The following is a 23518-nucleotide window of genomic DNA, read 5'->3' as shown; positions in this document are numbered from 1 at the left end:
GCGTTTGCTATTTCCGCCACCAGGGCGCGCTCGCCGCGGATCTGCCGTTGCGGTCCCTTTAAGGGCAAATTAAAGGGCAAAAACTGCGACCTTTCGCTTTTTGACGTAATAGGCACATGATCCATAGGCGTCTAACCCATTTTACCGATATTCTTAGGCCAAGGGCTCAAATGGAGCTTTTTGGCAAAGGTCCGCGCGCGGCCGCCCGTCAATGGGGCTGGTTCTCGTTTCGCCTGGGCAGTGCCCGTTACAAGGGGGATCCAAGTTGAATACTTCAGCCAGTGCAAGCAGCCAAGTAGCTGACTTAGGAAGGTTCTTCGGCACATCAATGTTCCGTATGCCTACATTAGGCATTGCGACGCTAATAAATTTCTTCCGCGAGGACGGCAGGTAATACGGCGTTCTATTGCCTACCTTGCCTCAGAGGTAAGATTGGAAATCCAAGCTTGTCTCAGAGGTAAAATAAACATCCTGCCAATACTACGGCAATATTATAATATCAAGTCTATGGCAACACCATGATCACAATATCCGCTGAACAAGCTTGGAGCAATATTATTAACACAACGTTGTCACAATATTGAATATCCAAGTTTGTCTCGGAAGTAAAATAATGTCCCACCAATATTGTGGCAATATTGTCAGGATAGGCTTGGAGCAGTCTTACAAACCTAACCTTGGCACAATCTTTGGGCTCAAGCTTGTCCCAGAGGTAAAATAAATGTCCTGCTAACATTGTGGGAACATTAGCAAGATAAGCTTGGCAACTCTATTCAAATGTGAAAAAATTGGCCTCCGGCCAATTAATGCGCGGCGCTTCGCGCCGCGTACCGGCGCTACGCGCCGGCATTTGGGGGGCTTCGCCCCCCCCCCCATCCGCTTAGCGGATTGGTGCGGGGACCGCACGGGACTTTCTCGCTCGAGCCGGCGCTTCGCGCCGGCATAGACACTTTTACTGGAATATTTAGAAAAATACTGCCAATTTTACAAAATCATAAAGTTTGATTGGAATTTTGATCACAGGATAATAGTTATGAAATTTTTATTCAAACCACTGAACTTTATTGTAAATGTCTTCGCGATATGTGATGAATTCATATATTCGGACTCGACTTGTTGATTTTATGAGGCATCTTCAATTAAATATGTAATTGATTAACAAAGTCTCCTGTCAAAGATGGCGATCCGTAAAAATCTTAGCTTTTCTACGATTCATTAGGATCCATTAGATTCATTGACATCATACTTCAGATACGATTTTATATTATAATCTCTCCTTAAGCACGGTCAAAAGCCATCAAATATCTACTTGAATGGGTAGAATGACTATTCGATGTTCAAATAGTCTTAAAACTAAACGGTTTTCGCTTAGCATCTCCCAAATTTTAAATTTGGCGGGCGAATCTACCTGCTGGAAGGTTCACCACACGCCCGCCAGGAGCGCCATCTCCTTACCGCGTATCCCTGTAATTCAAAGCGAAAACAATAGAGAGCGCTGAGAGCGCCATCTCCTTGCTGCTGTCGACAAACGTCAACATACCTCGTATTCTAACAATATATAACCTCCTTTATTAAGTAACAAGCATTAAATCAGTCATATTTGTGCCTATTATTATATTATATTTGTGCTTAGTACCTCGTAAAAAGGAACCGCGAAAGATGGAATCTGCCGGGATTCTAAATTCATTAACAACAAACATATTAGTATTTAATAAAGATGTGTCAGTTCTTGCGTCAGCTTGATGACTCATAGTAACTATATATTGTACATTGTAAGTACCTACCTGATTAGTTGTCTAATTTTGCTTGGTGTATACCTACGGAGTAATTTTGGAAATAGTATATGATGCATTATATGATGCATTTGAATTCCTAGGTTTCACCTGACTCTAAGCGTTTGCTGCTATTATCTAGAAGCGTTCCGACTCATTTATCAGAGAATTGAGCGTTTCCTATCGGCCCCTCTGCAATTATGAGATTAGTCCAAGAATCCTTTAGGAACTTAAATTAATGACTCAGGTGGTGCTTTTGAGTCAACTTTCAAAGAATTAAAGGCATTTTTTCAAAATCTACAGTCCATGAGCTCTCCGTGTGACCGAAGTGCTCTCCTCGCTATATGATGCGTAACCCTTCAATTTTAGTTTAGCCAAAGACCTCATAGGAACTTACATTATTGAACCAGGTGGTGCTCTTATGCCAACTTTCGAAGAAATGAAAGGCATTTGTTTCAAATTTACAGTCTTTGAAAATGAGTTGTTTGTGTGATGTCGCGGAGCAAAGTGCCCTACTTTTGGGCCTCGTAATCCCTTGAATTTTGAGTTTAGTCCAAAGATCTTTTAGGAACTTAAATTAATGACCCAGGTGATGTGCTTGATGCCCACTTTTAAAGAATTAAAGGCATTTTTCAAAATTTACGGTCCCTCAAAATGAGCTTTCCGTGTGATTTTGCTGAAAATGGACCTTTAACCCAATTTGACCCTAGCCCCCCCAAATTTTAGCGTACCCCAAAATCGTTGGACGTGCATAAGGAGACCATAAATATGGTGTTCTGTGAGAATTTTGAATGAAATCGAACAGATAGATTCTGAGATATCGCTGTAGACAGATTTGGGGGACGTCGGACGGACGGACACACATTTTTTCAAGTATGGTTATTTTGACTCCTGGGACCTTAAAACGTCTAGAAATGATGAAATTTCAACTTTTTTTTTTTTTTTCTTGGAGGATGACAATACTTCCTCTCTACCCTAGGGGAGCGAGAAAGTAAAAATGTCATACTAAGCTTGTACCAAGGTCAAATTTCCGATTGGGTACATAATTTTCTCCGTTGGTCTATATAAACACTATCCGTTTTAACCAATTATAGGATCGTATGTTGGAACTTTTTAGCCAACGTGCGTTAAAAATCAGCATAAAGCTGAAAATCTCAATACAGAGGGAGAAAGCTAATACTTCACGACATCTCCATGCTTGGTAGCATCACTGGTAAAAAAAAAACCTCTTGGACCAATGCCGCGTTGCATTGACTTAAGAGTGCAGTTTCTTGTCGCCGGATTTAAGAGTCTTGAACTCTTGTTTCAAGCGGATTTTGCATTGATTCAATTCAAACGTGAATTGAATCAATTCAAAATCCGCTTGGAACAAGAGTTCAAGACTCTTAAATCCGGCGACAAGAAACTGCACTCTTGAACCAAGAGGTTTTTTTTTTTTTACCAGTGAGGAAATTCAGGAGGCTGCGCTGCGCTGAGGATTAGGCCCAATAAGTCCGAAACGCGCCTGCACTTGCCTTCCTGAATGGTCGTTACCGGTGTTGCACCAAACAGCGCATCTCTTTGCGAGAATATAGAGCTCATTTGAGCTTTTTCCTGCTGAATTGAGATTATCAGCTTTATGCTGATTTTTTAAAGCACGTTGGCTAAGAAGTTCCAACATACTGTCTTAAACCCGTGCTTTTCCGCTATCACTTTGTAATTATAGGATCGTTCCACTTTCCCTTTGTCTATCCTTTGCTTACGACTTTTTCCATCAGTTTTAGTGATCAGCCCGCTGGATGTGATTGTTTGATTTTTGTTTTCAATGCAAGGAATTACACGTCGACAATCGACATACTCTAATCGGTCTCATCATGACTGAGCTTCGTTCTGCCTTGTCCTCTGAACCCTGACGGACAAATCGGAAAAATCAAGGAGCAGGTGACACGAATGCGACCGAGGGGGGGGGGGGGGGGGGGGGGGTGTTGCGCGCGCTATTCGTGCAGGAGCAGGGATTTGACCGGCCTTGAACCGAGTTTCGGCCTGTTCTTTATGCAGAACCTGGAATGGAAACCGCATCCGTTTCTGGCGCCCCTCTTCGTCCAAACGCGGTGGTGACAGCGCGTCTTCAATCCTGCCGTGCTAAGGAAGAACGCCGTATGAACACTCGAGAGTTGCCAAATTTCCTACGATGAAATATTTATTTTTGAAGAAAATCATGAATATTTGTCCTTGAAATTTTCAGGAACTTTAGGTGAAATTGAGAACAAACTTATGTAAAAAAATAGAAAAAACATATTCATATGCTTACCAGGAAATTCTTGTTTTATAAAAAAAAAAACTTGAATCAGGGAGAAAGAAAACACAGCAACTATCGGAAAAATGAAAAGAATTAAGACACATACGAAACTGAACAGTGAATGAAGAATTTAGTCTAGGAAAGAGATTTTTGGTGCCAAAATACAAGCAATTAAGGGCATTTTAAATGTCCAAGAACAGATGCGCTAACTTCAATGACTAACTAACAATTTTATAAAAATTGACCGTCTCTTATGAAAACTGAGCAATTTCGAGTTACCGAATTAGTGTGTTTTCGAACTCACTGATTCAATTGGCAACGCCTGAAGGTTTATACAGCGTTTTTTCTTAGTACGGCAGAATCGTCGTGGCATTCGATAGAGATGTCGCGGGGTTTGAGGTTACCCGAGGGAAAACACCGCATCAACATTCGAATTTTGCCAAAGTTCTCCCAATCAAATACTCAATTTTTTGAAAAGTTGAGCATATATTTTTTTGAAATTTTCAAAAACGTTATATTAAATTGCGAATAAAATTATCAGAAAATTGCAAGGAGAAAATTGAATGAGTTTATATGGAAATTTATATTTTATCAGAGGAAAATTGGCAACGCTCTAATGCTCTTACGGCGTTTTCCTTTAGTTTTTCCCAGTATGGTGGCTGGTAACCCGGTGTGTTTGAAGCCCCAGTACCATTGATCATCCTGCCTCGTCTAGTTTTTCTCTTCGTACGAGACCCCAACTGTTTGGACGCTTCATTGGATCTGCGAAATCTGTCAAGGCCTTGGGTCTGGCAGAGGTTGTCAGAAGGGTTTGTTTCAAAATAGTCTTGTCTTTTGACTTGTTTCGTCATTTCCCAGTCGAAGAAACGCATTTCCTTCCATTCGATGGCTGCAAAATTTACTTGCTTATTGTTAGTTATTTTTTCACACAAACGTGACAGCATTGGCGGATCCAGCGAATTGGCAACATTGTCTCCTCTCCATTTAAAGCTATGGAAATGTATCGATTCTTGCAGGGGCCAGGTGCTTCGACAAGAATCTATCATTTAGCATAGGTCTAAACGGAGGAACGCCGGTGTTGCCAAATTTCTGGATCCGCATCTGTGTAATAGCCCCATTTCTATCCAAAATTTAACTAATTTTTAAAGATAATCCATGTAAAAAACTGTGAGTTCACGAGAAGAGAATTCCGATAGTTTTATAGTAAAAACAAAAGATTTTGAAAAGAAACTTGATAACACTGAAATGTAGATCAGTTGATTCAGCTCTTTTTTGTGCCAATATAAGGCATAAGCTTGCATTTTAATTCAACGGTATTTACGCACCTGAACAGTAAATGACTTTCGATTAAACCCACGACCGTCGAAATACAAGCTTATCTAATCATTTGCAATTCGATGACTGAGACATATTATTTTTTTCCATTTTGACTCATAATATGAGAATCGTAGTTTCAATTATCGAAATAGATGCTGAGGTGCCCGCAAACTTTACTTAATGATGAACATAAAAATGTTTTCGATTGTAGATACATCACGAGTGATTCATTCATTCCTTCCATTTAAAAAGCATCAAATTAGTAAGGAAGGAAAAGTAAACTCACCAGGTACAAAAAGAATTTACGCCTTTTGGAGAGAACGCAAAAACAAATAATTTTGGGGAACCGGAAAACTTCAGGTTAACAATGGTCGCTTTTCATTATTTGATGTCTGATCGTCCGAAATAGGTCGAAAAATGAACACTTGAGACAAATTTTACACTTTGAATGATGTAAAATGCAAAATTTGGTAACAATGAACCAAAATAAACAGGAAACTAGATAAGGTACTTTTATGGATTAAAAACGTGTAGTCAACAAAATATACAATGACCCGCAATATATTCTATGACCATTAATTCTCAAGTGTGTGTATACGAGCGATTACATTGTTCGATAGGTATCAATATTTTCTAGAAAATATTGCTAGCTGCGTCTGAACCCGCAAAAACGAATTATTGCATTTCTCACATCTTGGTAGTTTTACAATTTCAATGAAAATTAATTTAGTAAGTCATGAATACGGAATGAATTTTAAAATTGACTTAGTGTTGAGATGTTGAATAAAAAACTCGGAAAGAAATGTAATAAAGGAAATAAAGGAAATATACATCAATGACTAAATATTTTCAAGAGAGAAGAGTGAGGTCGTAGAGTCCGTACCACGGAGTGATCTTAATCTACCAATGCGGACAAGGCTATCATGATACTTAGCACACAAGTTTCGCCGTGCGTGGCAGCAACCAGCAGCCATACTGTTCCGCTGTATTGCATATCCTCCCGGCGCTTCGTTTCTGCGATTTGATGTCTTCCGCGCGCTGCCCGCGAGGAAATCTCAAAGCGGATTGACACCAACGTGTGTATGCCGAACGCCAAGAAATTTTGGACGTTGTAAAGTTTCTGCTAAGAAATATGAATTTCCCATGGTACTTTTGAATTTACTTCCTCTGAATATGAACACAATTTTGTTCACAATTGAATCTAGAGTATATCTAGAAATTTGAAAGGAAATTACTTTTTTTAAAAAAAATTGCATGGTTTATCGTATGGAATTTGACAAAATTCAAATTTTTGCTCGACGGTTTTCCTCGGTGGTAGAACAGATGAGATGGGGACCTTTGCGGTTGATTCTTTTCTAACACAAGAAGAAATTTCCAGGTTTTCGTAGACTTAGAGTTAATTTTCTTTTGGTTAGGTCAGCCTAACCGAATTGGTTGCTTTACACAATTTTTGGTTGAATCAACTGAAATCTTAGGATACCTCGGATAACCAACTCGGAGACATCTGGGGATGATGAGATTGAAAAAAGTTCCTTGATTTCGATGTCTCGAAATTTCCGGGGTTCTTTTACTTCATTGAATGCAAACCTATAAACAAGTTGTTCGACATTTCTTTAGAACATCCGAAGAAAAAAATCAGTGAAAAGCGCAATTAAAACCATTCATAGATTTTTCTTGAAAAAAAAAAAAATTCCACCATTACGAATTTCGCTCGAGTTACGTGGTTTGCATCTGCACCGTTGAAATAAAAATGTTTTCTCGTGAAGTCACATTCATGCGGCATAAATTGGACGTACTTAAATCAAAAAGAACCTTCTTCATCGTGACCTGAGTCCTTAATTCCATGAGAATACATGTATAACAGGGTCCACGTCACAACGGATGTCGTTTCTTTTGCTTCACATACGTCCAAGTGTTGAGATCAATACAGAGACTTGAACGCAGGATAGACAAGTGAGCAACTAAATTGATAGAGACACCTCATCCTATTCTAACCTGCCTATATTCTTCACTCGTATATCTCTTCTTTCTCCTTCATACTACCCTTTCATTCGAAAATATTCGCCAAAATTTCGAGATGATTTGATTGATAATATATTAAGATAACCAAGTGTTGAATGCAAGATTGCAACCAATTATTATGACTCCAACTTAACATTTCAATGCAAACTACCTGAGCTGAACACTCTCCCCCTCAGTTTCGTACTGGTGCACGTTAGAGTTCAAAAAAATTTAATTTTGACTCTAATCTTAATTTTTGGAACATCTTGGCTTTGTTTTCCCCGCGAAATGGTGTGGACCCAGCACCATTTCTCCACCTTGTTACATACAGTTCGGGCCACTTCTTAGTGTTTTTTTTTTTCTTATATTAAGATAATTAAATGGAATAAAACATCTCTAAATAATGCTATGGCGATAAGCACATTTCAACCCTTACCGTAGCATGAGTATAAAACACAGGAACAAATCAACGATGTCTTCTCCTAGTGAATGCTTGCAATGTAACTATAAAACGCAAAAAAAAAAAAAAAAAAAAAAAAATCGGTATTCGATGATGAGATATCGCTTGAAATTCGCAACGTAAACGCCACTCCGTGCGGAGTGGCACGCTCCGATTTCCGGGTGAGCTAACTATCGATTCTACCAAACCGCGTATCCGACCGTATGCTCTGTTGACAGTTAGGCGGTTTCGCGATTTCCACGGCAAGTGCACGGCACGGTGCGCTACCGAGTAAAACGATATGAAAAAAACCGCACGGAGAAAGCAACGTCGGAGGCTGACCACCGGCCAGCGGGTCGATTGTCGATTCGATATCGGAACATCTCGATCGATAAATACCATTGCTGAGCTGGGAATATATCGATCAAGGTCGTTCGAACGATTCAACAATCAATTCTAAGGTAGGGATGTATCGATGTGGTTCAACAATCGATAAATAGCACTGTAAAGATAGGGATGTATCGATCAAGATCGATTCGAGAATCGAGGCGATGGAGTCAGCGATCCGCGAGCGTGGCTGGGCGCTGGTGCGGGTGTTACGGCGAGACAAAAGCTTGAGATTTAATTAAGCAAATGCGCTCTGTGTCTAATCAGTGCAGCCTGGGATCCGCGCCCTGTTGCCGAATTGCGGATACATATCCTTTTTTATCCTGGAAGTACGCTGCCGTGCTAAGGAAGAACGCCGTATGAGCCTTCAGACGTTGCCAAGTTTCCTCCGATAAAACCCGAATTTACTGGGAAAATTGCGAATATTATTTTCTAAAACTTTTAAACGAAGTTTTGTACGCAATTTAATCAAAAATATCTGAAAATTTCAAGGGAAAATGTGCATGAAAGTCATCATAAAAACGTATTTGCACTGAAAAAAAAAATCTCGGTGTATTTACGAAGAAAAGGGTAAAATTACCAAGAATTCAGGGTTCTATTTGATCCCAATTTTTTCTTGGTAAAATTACCATTTATGGAATTGTTAATTTTACCGAGAGATCTCGGTAAAATTATTGGTCTTTCTGGGTAATTTTACTAGACCTTGGTAAAAACGCCAATATTCTTTATCGACTGTGGTAGAATTACCGAGATAAAATAGCAAAGTTACCGGGAATTGATTATCAATAAAATTGGTATTCTTACCTGAAAAAACAGTAAAAATACCAGTTTTTAGGTAAGCTTACTAGTCTGTCTTGGTAAAATTACCAATAATTGGTAAAAAAAGTGATTGGTGATATGGTAAAGGTACCAACGGACCTTGGTAAAAACGCTGAGAATTATTTTTCAGTGTATTTTCTAAAATTTTTAGACAGTTTTGTACTCAATTTAATCGAAAATATCTGAAAATTTCAAGGAAAAAAATGCACGAATGTCATTATAAAAACATGTATTGTCGAGGGAAATTTGGCAACCCTCGAACGTTCATACGGTGTTCTTCCTTAGCACGGCGGTATGGTTGGCGTCTCTGGGTGAGCGGCAGCGGAGATCCACGGCTCGTGGAGATCGAGTTCAGTGGCGGATTTCAGGGGAAAGTCATCGGCATCCGTCGGTCCGCGGACCTCGCCTTTGGGTGCGTTCTACGGGAACGTGAATTCGATAGCATGAAGAGAGTGATGAGTGCAGGTTCCTGATTCGGATCAAATTCGACAGAAAGTAACCGATTCAGAATTGCTCAAAAGAGAGGGAAAGGAATGAGTTAATTACGCTTGTCATGGTATGAGCCACTCTACCATGTAACCGAAGGTGGGAGAGCATGGATACATCGGTAATTTTGAGGTTGGATCATGCAGCTTTAAGCGTCAAAATGAGTAGCAAACATGTGAAACTAAATTATCCAGAATTCTTTCTTACCACAATCGTTACGACTCATCGTTTGTATACCACGTATTCGACTAATTTTATGCATTTTACCCATTAATGGGGAAGATCAGTCATTTAGGTACATTTTTGGCCATCTTGGGTTGATATTGAAATCTAAAGATTGGCAGCAGCATTTTTCTGGTGTTTTTCGTGTTAGATGGTTGGCTGCCCTTTTGGGCTCTGAGGACTGTATACATGTCTGTACTCTCCCTATATAGGTACTCTGTATAACCAAAGAGAGAAGTAACGTGCAAATGTCCAAAACTGGAAATAGATAACTAATTTAAATGAATTGTGTAACCCAGTCTAACCAGAGGATGCCTAAGACTTTTTTTATACGCCAAGTCTTCGGGTCAAATTGATCCGTTTAAAAATACATTGATTTTGATACGTAGAAGTACCATCTATGTTATTTCTATGTTATGGGAGGTAAATTTTTGTTTTAAAATTCCACCTTTTTTGGAAGATACTGACGCTCTTTTTAGACGTGCGCCCCTTAAGGTGCCTGAGAGACCTTTAGACATTTTTTCTGTTCTATTCATTTATTTTCATACAATGTATGTAATTATGTATGTATGTTCATTTTTTTCCAAATAATAATTGATTTGGACATATCATAGCACATTGGGAGCAAACGTATCCTGAACTTTTCTCAAATTTCAAAAAACGAGACACGTCAACACGCGTTGATGAAAGCGCACAGATACAATTATTCGTGCTTAATGGATGTCCGAGTTGCATCTGCAAAATTGGAGGCGCTATGGGGCGAGGCGTGAACTCGCAATGCTCCAGTCCACGCTGCCAAAAATGTGTCACTCAGATTCGGAAAAAAAGTTTAAAAACGAGGCCCGATTAATCTATCTCTCCTACCATCGGCTGTGTTGATCGCGTATAGCCCTTGAAGCACCACTACAAATAAGACAAACAGAAACTAACACAATATGGAAATATAGCAAGGCGAGGGAAGGACGCGCGCTGACCAAGGCGCGGAGATACAACTATTCGTGCTTGATGGATGCCCGTATTGCATCTGCAAAATTGAAGGCGCGATGGCGCGACGCGTGAACTTTAATTTTGCTGATTCATCTATGATTACAACCTGTGTCTAATGGTGGGAAAACTCCGACACCGCTAATCCAAATTGGTGTTCCGCACCAACTAACTGATACTATACAGCAAACTTATTGGAGTTCAGCTCCAATTTCAGCTTTCTGTGCCTCCAATGTCAGCTTGCTGTAACTCAAATAAGTTATTCGTGCAATACTAATTTGGGTCAGTCGTGTCGGAATCATTTAAACCTTTATCGTCGGTGTACATCTGAGGGCTGATTGTAGAAATTGATGGAGAAAAGGATCGTCAAAGAAGGCAAAGGGAATATGGAGCGATCCTACAGGTGGAAGCGAGTGACTGGAATAGACAAAGGAGGTAAGTCTTATGACTTACCTCCTATTGACTAAGTAACAGTAACCTACGACTAGACCGTACAGTTACACCATTATTTTCCCCTAGTCTAAAGCGACCATATGTTTCAACTGATACGATCGCTCGATTTTATTTTTGTCTGCTTCTTGCCTATCGCTTCGTCTATCAATTTCAATAATCCACCCGCTGCTATAACTCATAAGTTTTAGATTTTTACATATCCGTTAAAATAATCGCTGATTTTGGAGTCAGATTTCAGCAGCATGACGTAGTGCTTCTCTCCGGAATTAACACTAAAGATTCACTTAAAAGGGTGTGTTGAAATGAATCACCTGCCTGCGTGCCCTCCTTGGATCTAGGCAGCGTACGTCGTAACCTTGTTGCAACATCCATCATTGAAAGTCCTCAACTTTGGTAGCTTTTGATGGAATAATTTGAATAATTTTCAGCTTATGAGCACCACTGTGTGTGACTATGAACTCAGTCCCACCACGGAAGACTTCACAGACTGTTAATGAGATAGGCAGAGTACGCGAACGCATCGGTAATAATTAATCACGTCATTTAACGGTAATCTATTCGGGACGTGCGGAACATTGAACTTCCTTGACTCCAATCGATTAGTGATTTCGGTTCGGAATTCGCTAATTGTAAGGCTTAATATTTAAAAAATACAATACCGCGCACGAAAACTAGAACCGTTAGTTTTGAGAAAATCAGAATTTACTTGTTGGTGCTACTAGTAATATTATAGTGTTTTAAGAAGCTTTAGGCATTAAAAAAACGTTCAAGTCCGTCTGATCAAATCTGTGTTCTGATGCTTTCAATTTTTCACTTCGAAAAACGTAGCTTTGAGAAGAAGCTTTTTTTTTTTCATCCTCCGCTTTCAGGGCTTGAAATCGTAACTTCATACGGATGTGCTCTACATTGACGAGTATCGTACTAAACCGATCTGATCTCGCATAAGTTTTTTTTTTTTTAGACAATACTGAGTAATTCCCATTACAAAATCGGAAATTGAATCCACTGTCTCGTCCAAACTTGACAAAAATTTTAGAGTCCAAAGAATTTACCTCCTTAAACTAAGGTCTGTTCTTTCACACATTAGTCACTTTTTATTCACATAATGAGAGAATTTCTTGATACGTGGTTTTGGAGTTTCAGCATCGATCTGCGATGGCAGGATGTCCACTAGAGCAGACTGGCCAAAAAATCAGTACTTTTTCAGTACATTCCCAAGAAATTCAGCGCCTCAACAGAAAAATGCAGTACTTTTTTAGAACCTCCATTTGACGGCTTTAGAAAAAACTTGAAAATTTGAAATTCTCGTTTGAATGGCGAAAAAATGACGTAGCCACAAAATTTCGTTGGTTGCTTGAAGATTAACTGACTGCAGAATCGCAATCTTACGGCAAATACTTCTGGAAGAATCAGCGCGCAGGGGATTCCATACTTTCCAGGCTTTATTAATGCGTGGTATAATGGAAAAAATTCCGGACCTTCTTGCGGCATTTCCGCACTTTTTCAGTACTTCCGGACCAAACTTAAAAAATCAGCACTATTTCCGGACTAGTAGACACCCTGAATATGAGGTGCGAGGCATTTTGCTCAAAAATTGGCATCATCTTAACGGAAGTGGGGCGAAATGAAACGGGTGGGTGGCACGAGTATCCGTGGATAGGAGAGCATAGGATGCCGCAAAGGTAGCTGATTAACTGTTCCAAGCCATACTGATTTCCGTAGCGAATCTTGAGTCCATTGCAACGCTGTCGATTGGGTCAAGAAAGCCGCGGGAACAGAACAAAATTCCGCAGCGAAACGTGAAAAATTTTCAAAGATGTGACGGCAGTGCCCTCGCGGTAGTCCACGGGACGGTCCAATTACGTGGATAGCGTATTCTCTAATCTTGATTTTTCATCGGACATCCTTTAACGGTGATTGATCGGTGTTTTGGATCAGTAGCGGAAGTAATGCCAATATAAGCGAGATTTTTACCAATTACATAGTTTTAAGGAAGAACAGAGGCGCACGGCACGAGCTACCACATAATGAAAACACCCAGTATTCTTATCAGTGTTGTGGCATACTTCGCGATGAATCGATTGATCTGCCATTCACACCTATGGAAAAGGATTGATCATCGGGTTGTCCGTTTAAAAATCGACAACAGGATAAAATTTGCGTTTTGGTACCTTCTCCAACATAATTTTTCTCGTCCAAACGTTTGTACGTGGGTGATTGGATATATGAGCCAAGGTCATGAAAATCAAAACAAAATATATCGACGAGACTTAAATTGAAAAATATGGCATTGTAAGCAAGTATAGAAGACTTTTTGAAAATAAAAAGAAGATACAAATCTGTATTACCTTGATTTAAAGGATCACCGGAGTTGAAATGATGTCAATTTCAAGTTTGGATTCAGTTCTTTTATGACCTCTCTTCCCTTGAATGAGCTGGTTGTCACCGTAAAGAAGCTCAATGACTAAAGCTCAGAAAGAACAAAAAGCTAAAAGTTTAAAATCAAAGCGGCAGGAACTTAGATCCTGCGATCGCCTGAAAATGTATGAGATGCAACGGGTCAAAAATGATGTCATTGCTCAGTTATTATATCCTCAGATGATGTCACGAACTTATTTCGTATGCGGATCGGCGAAAAAGACCTGGAAATATTGTTTTCGTTCCATTGAGAATGATGACGGTCCGAAATTAATGATCCGTTCAGTCGAGATTTATCCGCGTTCAATTCCGCGACGGGTCCGTTTGTGGAGTCGTTTGTTTTCGTTCGGACAATAATGGCTCATTTTCGTCCTCAGGTTGAGGGCAAAATGAGGTCAGTAGGAGCTGTTAACGGTTTACTGTTTTATGGCTCGAGCGTTTATCTCGTAAGGTGTATCCATCAAAACTACCAATAAAAGTTTTGTCTCCGGTCTTGCACCCTGTGGGGATGAATGTGCCTCTTTTCTCACGCTTTCATTATTTTATCTTTCTTACATCTCGACATTTCTTTTCCGTCTGTTGCACTCTCTTTCGAAAAGAAAACACTTGGACTGCAAAAAGAACCCTGCAGGCATTTCAGCACCTTTTTGCCTGTTTTGACGTGTTTATGTATCGATCACTGTTGCGAGTTCTTTCCACTCATTCGTTACTTCGATCACATGGTTGAACCAGACCATAATGGACGGATTTCGTGGCCATGTCATTCGATATATCGCGATAGAATAGTCAAAATCTAATATTGACCCATTTGAACTTCGATTAGTTTCATTAAAACCCTCATTTCAATGATACCCTAAGATATACTTCATTTTCAACCATACGTGAAACTTAAGTTTTTATACTCGAATAATTTTGCTGGAATGATACGGAACCATTCACTTCCAGCTGCGTCATGTCAGTATCACCGTAGTTCTTGACGGATCACCCAGTTGATAAGCCACGGTACCAGAGACGGATTAGCGGTAAAACACACCGTAGAGCCGTCGCGCCGCCACCGGCAGTAGTATGAGGTAATCCTAGAGCGAATGTGATTTTGAAAGGGAAGTATCCAACGTTAGCCAATAGGAACGTGCAAAGCGACGATGCCAGTGCACACGTGGGATACTTGCGCATCTGACCAATCCAAGGGAGAGGAGGAAGAACGCCGTATGAGCCTTCAGACGATAACAAGTTTCCTTCGATAAAAACTGAATTTATTGGGAAAATAGTGAATATTTTTTTTTCCATTTCCTGACAATTTTCCACGCAATTTAATCTAATACATCCGAAAATTTCAAGGAAAAATATACGTGAATGTCGTCAAAAATACATGTCTCATCGAGGGAAATTTGGCAACTCTCGAATGTTCATACGGCGTTCTTCCTTAGCACGGCAGTGTATTGGATGGAATTAAGACCAAAATCACGCAGTTTCAGGGGAGCCTCATCTTGGCTAGCGTGAAAAATTCGTCCACGCATGTTTCGATTTTTTTAATCGCGCATCAGAGTTTGTACAACCTACAAGCCACTGTCTGCGAGTCATTCCTAAACAATACATTTGCAGATTTGCAGTTCAGCACAAGTAGTGCAGTGCAGTGGCGACTCCCAAAAGTTGGCAACACCGTTTTTCCTCCTTTTGATTGTATGTAAAACAATCAATTCTTGGTGAGACAGCTTACCTCAATGGGTTTGATTGGAGCAAAAATAGTGTTGCCACCATGCAAAATCGCCACTGGTGTAGTGCAATACAAGATCAATAAATACTCAACAAGAACGTTACGATTTGCTCAAGTTAAGTTGAAAAAGAAAATTTCAGATATTTCGCACATACATTCCGCAAAATTTGAGCCTCATTTTGCAGTTAGAGGCCACTATTTCTGGCTCATCTATAACTTCTATAAGGACATGTCTGCATAGGGAAACTAATGGCACAAAAGTTGTTTCTAAAATGAGCCAGAGACAAGGCCTCATTTTTGCATTGAAAAATGCAATTTCAAAAAGCATTGAACAAAGAAAGCAAAAAAAAAAAAATCTAAAGAGGTTTTATAAACCCTTTCTAATACCTACTTAAATGATTTAATTCTACGGACTAGTTATTTGAGATGTAACCCCGGGTTTTTTCCTCACTTCATGTTCCGAGCTAATTATTAGCGGTTTATGTCTCAGACTGTGCTGTATGTTGACCTGAGGTGCAAATTTTGTTTCCAAAGTAAAAGGAATTTGAGTAGAAATCAGTTTCGTTAGTACTTTTCAGGGACAAAAATCTCAAATTCAGGCCAAAAAGAAAGAGAAGCTCATATTGAAGTTGAATAGATCGTATTCGATACATCAAATAGGTGAGATTGTATCTATATCGATTGGTTCAATATGTACCGATAGCCTCAAAAGTCAATTCAGAAATCTACGGTAACGGGTCTTTTCGTCGCCCCTCTGACGTAAGGGCGTATCTCGATTTTCTCGTGAACCCTGTTGTCCATATAACACCATGTTTCCCAGGGCTCATGTCAGAATCGAGATACGCCCTTACGTCAGAGGAGCGACGTTTTGTGATCGATTTCTTATTCTCTCGAGTATCAAATGGCAATGAAAAGTGAAATTGTAAGGAATTTTCTCATTTTCAGCTTTTCCAAATTAGATCCTACAATTTTTGTTTCAGGTTATATTCAATTGTTTTGAACCAAACGATACATCGAACCATACTATCGAACACGATCTATATAAATCCTATAGAATTCAGCAGTAGTCGTCTATGCCTATGATATTTTTGCCCTGACTGCCATGCACGGCTGAACGCTGTGCCCGTTTGTCGAGGTGAGGTGAGTCCGCAAGGCGGCTCAGCATCGTGGCAAGGACGCAAGTTTGCATAAAGGCAAAAATCAAGAGCGAATATCGGGTTACGTGCGAAGTTGCTGCAAAACGTTACCTCCTCAACACTTAAGGGCCTCGTTCACCGTTGAGGAGTACTTGAAAGTACTTGGGTGTAATTAAGAAGCTCATATTCGAGCGAGTCAAAGGTTAGGTCAGGCTCTCTAGCGAGACTGGGGTTGCCAAAACTATCCGGGAGCGTTGCACATCGATTACACTTCTTCAGTAAAAATAAATCATCCTTCGAGAGATAAAAATGGAAGGAATTTTTTTTTTTTAAAAAATCAGGATTCTACAGGATGAATTTTTACACGTGATTTGACAATTTTATGGGCGTTTTAGGGGAATATAGTGATTTTTTGGCGCGTATACGTAGTATATTGGCGCGTATAACGTAGTATACCGCCTTTGCGATCGTTTCGAACCCTGCTCGATACAATAACCGAGTCCCTTAGTTCCTTACCGAAAAGTGACTACCGCGAACTTCTGAGATTTTCCAAAGCGTGTAAAAAGTTTATTTATCCGTCAATAATTATGATTTAAAGTTGTTTCTCATTCTGGGGCTCGCTAGTTTATGTGCAGTGAATACCAAGAGTCTACGTTACTTGGTTTTTTTAAAAACCTAAGAGTAGGGCGCGCTGATTTAAAATATGCATATATAAGCGGAAGCAAGCGAACTGATTCGAGGATGGCTGACCAGTTCGGCACTCCTTGAATGAGAATTTCACTCACTCAGTTTTGTTCACAACGTTGCTTTGTCATATCTCCACACCACTGTTATCCTTTTCAAAAGTTGGTACTCCTTGCTCTGATAGCCGGGGCCAGCAGGATAGTGGTAAGTGCAATCTGTGATGAGCCTCGAGACTCATTAGACCATTTGCTAAACGTGGCTCATACAGGAGTCCACTCAGCCCTCTCGTCCCCACGCTCCTGATCACTGCGTCGGCGTCACGAAGAACAATGGGCCTTGGGCCGCCTTGGGTCCCAAAACGCGGCCGATACCCGTACCCCAATTACTCACGCTTCATTAACCATTTCACCGTCACGCTAGGATTCATCCAATTTTCAAAAAAAATTGTTTCGCATGTATTTATCAATTTTTTCCTTACTCTCCGTTAAAACACAAATAAAAAGAGACCTCATTCATAAAAATCGGCCGAGTAGAAGAGAAGTTACAGTAATCGAAATCCGAAGAAATCAACAAAACCTCGACTCCTCGATACGAAAAATAAAATGAAGGGGAAAAAAAGACAGTATAAATTACAATTAAATATAATTGACCTCAAAATTTGACAAGCAATTCATTTACATACCTAACGCTGAAAAAACTGGGAGAAATTACAAAAAATTCGCCTCTTGCAAGGGGCTTCTTTGTAAGAATTTTGACCTGAAGACAACGGTCGAATAACAGCAGTACTCCATACAATACACGGTGTGCCTGAACGAGTTAAACATTTTTTTATACGTCCAAATCGAAAAATCTTTATATTTTTAACTACAATGTTTCTTGAATCGTTTAAGCCAAAAAAAAAAAAAAAAAAAAAAAAAAAAAAAAAAAAAAAAAAAAAAAAAAAAAAATTCCGTCGAGATTCTGGAACGCAAAGGCGCTTTAAAAGTATTCTGGGGCTATAATAGCTAAATCACCGGTAGTAAATTCGTTATATTATTAAAAAGAAATTGACTCCATAGTTTAATTCCTTAGTTTCTTGAATACGATTATTTTAAGCACTTAAACATTTATACCACCAATTTTAGCCATGGGGTGATTTCCTGAGAGCCGATAATATCACGAATTTCTCATAGAACCCTTCAACAGTGGCTTGCTTTTTGGCAGCCGATTCGGCCATCGAACCGGAGTTTAAATGGAAGCTAATAATAACCCAAAGCTCTGAGAAAAATTTTGAGATGAGTATAAGAACGGTTTGTAGTAAGTAACGAGGAGAGGCGGGCAAAGCGGCTAAAATCCAGATCTAATTTTTACAGTTTTTCTGTTGAATTAATGTTGCCGCGGGCTTCTGACTATCCACACCTAGTTTCTATTCAGCATATCGATACATAAGTATTTACATACGTAGAATCTAATTTTCACGTCGGGGAGTTGACATATTTTGATTTTTTCGATTTTATACGGAAAATTGATGGTTTTTCGGGATTGAAATTATTATTGTTTCATGAAAAATAAATGCACCCAAAATGACTATAGCATATTGATTCTTACACATTTGCACTCACAAAATTGGTTGGTAAATTCAACGAGTGGGTGCATCGACCTGGTATATCAAGTTTCTGCAATTTTTTACGCAAATCAGTAGATTTTCGGGATGTAGATTGCTTACTTTCAATTCATGAATGAATAAAGCAACGACATGGTTGAACTTCTTTGCATGGAAATACGTTTAAAATAACAAAATCAAGACTATATAATGCAATTGCATTTATATCGAGTTAATTTCTTTTCAATAATATAACGGGATTTTTACTACCGGTGATTTGGGTATTTTAGCCCCAAAATACCTTTAAATCGACTTTATCTTCTAGGAGTTCGACAGAATTTTTCCTTTCTTCGCTTAAATTATTCCGTAGCACTTTTCTTCAAGAATCTGATAAGATTTTGCTTGAGGCAGATCAAAAAACTTAAATTCGATTAGCTTCCTACTTTCACGATACACGGTCTCGTCAAGGTGCGTCTTTGACCTCCCAGTGTTGGATCGTGAATTCTCTTGTTGTGCTGTTTGCCTATTTTGAAATCTCTGTAAATGAAAACTAAAGGGGTTGATATTTGCGAGTTAATGACGCGCCTTATCAACACATTGTGTTGGAGTTCACTGCTTGTTTTTATGTCTGCTCGTTTGTTTGGAAAACAGTGAAAAGATGGAATCCTCCATCGAATAAAAGGATAGGACGGTACATGTGTTCATGATTTCTAGAAATACAAGTTTAAGGTTGAAAAATTAAATCGCGTTTCATGACTCAAACGTGAAATTAATTTAATGGAACAAACATATCAGTATATTCATGATCATGGACGTGATGAGCTGCCGAATTGTTAAAAGCACCAAATAAACGTATCTACCAACCAACCATGAGGTCTAAAATCATGGATGCGATGCTACATTACCAATTAATCGAGTATATCTTCCTTATAAAATTAAGCTGTCTCGTCTAATTTTTCGTTTGATTCGTATAACGTGAACGCCGTGAGACGATGAATAACTACGGAGACTTGAACGCGAGTATAGAAAGGTAGAGTGCAAGTACATCGTCCCACCAGACGTCAATTATGCGAGTATATCTTCCTTACAAAACTAAGGTGTCTCGTCTAATTTTTCGTTTGATTCGTATAACGTGAACGCCGTGAGACGACGAATAACTACGGAGACTTAAACGCGAGTATAGGAAGCTAGAGTGTAAGTACATCGTCCCACCAGACGTCAATAATTATTCGAGTATATCTTCTTTATAAAACTAAGGTGTCTCGTCTAATTTTTCGTTTGATTCGTATAACGTGAACGCCGCCGCGAGACGATGAATAACTACGGAGACTTAAACGCGAGTATAGAAAGGTAGAGTGCAGGTATATCGTCCCACCAGACGTCAATTATTCGAGTATATCACACTTATAAAACCAAAAAATTTCTTGTTTCGTGTCTGCCCCCTTCGTATTTGCAGCATTGAGAAATTTCAGCCACCTTTGTATCCCTTTTCTCCTTCACTCCATGGCATATTTGTTTTGTCTTTACAAATGTTTAGCACTTTTAAATCTACCGGAAAGTATTGAATGACGAAAAATTCGCCTCCTCCTTCTGAGGTCTTTATTTGTGTTGGACGATATGGTTACGCAGTGCAAGCGCTGTTGCAAATACTTACTCTAAAAATCCATAAAACACCAAAACATCCATAAAAATTTAACAAAATAAGTAAAATCTACACAGCCCAATCAGGCTTGGATCCTCGTGTCAAATATGATTCCAAAATTGTCCCAATGATTTCGTCTAGGTGCCTTTGAAATAATTGAGTAGCCATCAAAATGGAGGCTGAATATTGTAAGCTAAAGCTTAAAATCAGTTTACCGCAAATCCTCACTTTTCCTCACTTGAACAATTTTACTCGCAAGTTGGAGCTTTCTGTGCACACATTATTACAAAACACGAGGAGAATAGTGGGGTTTAATGAATGAATGAATGAAAGAAAGAACCCAACCCTAGCTGTGTGAAACCTTTGATTTTGATAGATGTTTAGTAAGACGCGCGCATAAAAGTAAATTTCGAATTGTGAGAGGACCAGTCGCGTGGCGTGAACAATCGATTATCGACATTTCCCCATTTGAAGCTATAGTAAAGTATCGATTATTAAGGTGTTCGTTACAAACACCCTGTTTATCGATTCTTTTCCATAGGTTTAAATGGCGGATCAATCGATAAATCGCAAAGCACGCCACGCCACTGGAGAGGACCTAACGAAGCACGCGCGGCACTCATGTAACCGGCGAGATGATTAAACCATTCACCGCGAGCAAACGCCAGGTGCAAAGTTGCCAAAGTTCCGTAAGGTCGTTTAGGTGGGAGGTAACCTTTAGGTATAAGCAAGACGAGAATTAATAAAGTGCTACGTAAATGTAAACCATTTTAGACCCACGCCTTAAAAGCGTACCAATTTTTTTCGATATTCTACCGTTCTCATCATTGTGAAAAGTTTTTTTTTTTTTTTTTTTTTTTTTTTTTTTTTTTTTTATTGTTATGTTGTAACTTCTACGGTGACGTCACGTCTGGAATTGTTTGTAAAAAATGCGAATCATTTGGCAACACGAGGGATCCATATTTTAAGTTTCACTAGAGGTTAAAACGGAAAAGGATTTCTTTCAGTCCCGTATACTAAGGTCAGTTAGGAGCTATTGTAGCTTTCACCGTTTGGGTACCGTCCATGAAGAGGGCACAGGTTGGACTCTCGTCCCCTTCCTCTTGATACACACTGGAAAAAAAAACACATAGGATCTAGCGTCCAGACTCCTGAAAACATTGACAAGAAAAAGAACTCTTGATTCAATGAGATTTAAGCTTAAGTCAAAAGGAAATCCGCTCAAATTAAGAGGCTTGGTTCTTGATTTAAGCTTAAATCTGATTGAATCAAGAGTACTTTTTCTTTTCGATGTTTTTAAGAGTCTAGACTCTTGATCCATTGTGTTTTTTTTCCAGTGCAGGAACTTTCTTTCGGTGATTGTAATTAGTTCTAGTGAATTTCTGATGAATATATATGTTTTGATCCCACCGAACCTTAAGGAGTTTTTAATCTGGAAACATATTTTCTTTGAATTCTCGGAGGAATTTAGCAAAACTTTTGCCAACGCACATTCTCCAATTTTGCAGCCGCAAAGAAAAATCCTCGGATTTAAATATTTTGTATAAAAAAATAATTTGTCAGTGGGAGAATACGAATTTTTACCGAATTTTTACATCGTTGTTGAATGGAATTTGTCCTACGAGTCTGAAATGTAAAAACCGAGGAATTTTGAGGATATTAACGTAATTGGTGGATGTTAAGACACACATATCGGTTACCTGAGGAACTCAAGACTACAGGCATTCAATGCTAAAAACTGTTGACAGGCGAAAAGTGTTATCCTTCTCCTTTCCAAGAAAATTAACAATCTGCGCACGCTGTTGGTGAAGTATCGATATTTTCGCTCTTTTCATCTCACCACGCCAGTAACCAGGCTCAAACATATCTGGGTTAGTGGCTAAAAACGAGAGTGAATTCGTAACATTCTTTCTCTTGGGTCGTTATTTTTTCTCTTCATTTTTTCTTCTGTGAACGATTGAACGTGCTCTTTTAATTAGCTGGGAACTACTAGCAGCTCAAAATTGTTCACACCGCTCGGTTTGTTCGCTCAACCGATAACAAATCGAGAAAAGATTCTTGCGTCTTCGTTGTTTTCAGACGCAAATTCCAAGGTACTTTGGATATAGAAGTGAATTTTTGAAGTCTTGTCATACGGGGTGATTATTGAATTGAATGGACAAAGAAGATGGAGGGAAACGGAAGTGATCCTATTGGTTGAAACGGGTGGCTGTTATGAGGGAAAATGATGGACTAACTAAAGGATCTCTCGTGGGTTATCGTTAGTTTGTCTATTACTTACATTCTCTGTCTCTTGCAAACATCCGCTTCAACAAATAGGACTGCTCCACTTCCTCTTTTTCTATTGCTTTGTCCATGAGTTTTAATAATCGTTCGCTGGTCGATTGTTGACTCTTTATCGAATTATCTTGATCGATACACAGCATTGTCAAGGTAGGGATTTATCCACCATGATTATTGAATAACGATTCAACCATGCCGTGGGTGTCAACAGTGGAACTACGAAGACACGTAGGTATGCTCCTAAATTTTAACTCCTTTCTTTTCTTTAAAAAAATATTATTGGGCGTTTTTCCACAAAACCCGCAGAAAATATTCTTTAAAGAGCATAGACAAATCATAAAAACGGTTCTCTGACAGCGATAATTAGTTACTTATTAAGAAACATAAATAGGACAGAAACTTTGTAACTTTCCGAAACCAAAATAAGTGATTTTGTATCTTCACCATTAACAGACCACCGTAGATAGATATTTGACTATTTTAAATTAACTTACATGCATGCATAAAGGAGGTCCGAGGAAGATAAAATCCAGTATGCATACCTGCAACAAAGAATTAATTGATTATTATACACACACTGTAATCATAGCATTCTGATTCGATAACTTATTTTTAGTACAATTTTTATTTTAAAATTACCGGATTAGGGTGCAACGCTGCATCCCCTTTTCTGACATACTAAAACAAAATAAAGCACTGTAATCTAGTTTTGTGGGACTTTAAAATATACTGGGGACTCTCAAGATACTTAGCATATTAAAGAGAATATAAAAAGTTGAGCTAGATATTATGTGTGGTTAGGGCAGAGTTCTTAGTACAGTATCTCAGGTATATTTTCTTGGGTATTCGCTTCAAGAAAGACTGATGTTGTCGAGCGGCGTCATGGCTAACACCCCTGGGG

The 23518-nt window shown here is 39.1% G+C and overlaps 1 protein-coding gene across 2 annotated transcripts in view; it reads right to left on the bottom strand.

Moving 5' to 3' along the window:
• exp (expansion) overlaps positions 1–23518 on the bottom strand; it is a 319500-nt gene that overhangs the window by 250243 nt on the left and 45739 nt on the right. The window contains exon 2 of one of the 2 annotated variants that reach the window (XM_072300032.1): positions 23112–23159. The exons of the other annotated variant lie outside the window; for it this stretch is intronic. Coding sequence (XP_072156133.1) covers positions 23112–23117 — 6 coding nt within the window. The 5' untranslated portion in view covers positions 23118–23159. The remainder of the gene's footprint in view (positions 1–23111; positions 23160–23518) is intronic. 2 annotated transcript variants of the gene reach the window in all.

The sequence above is a fragment of the Bemisia tabaci genome, chromosome 4 (genome assembly GCF_918797505.1).
Source record: "Bemisia tabaci chromosome 4, PGI_BMITA_v3".
Taxonomy (NCBI): domain Eukaryota; kingdom Metazoa; phylum Arthropoda; class Insecta; order Hemiptera; family Aleyrodidae; genus Bemisia; species Bemisia tabaci.
This window is presented reverse-complemented; position numbering and strand designations above follow the sequence as displayed.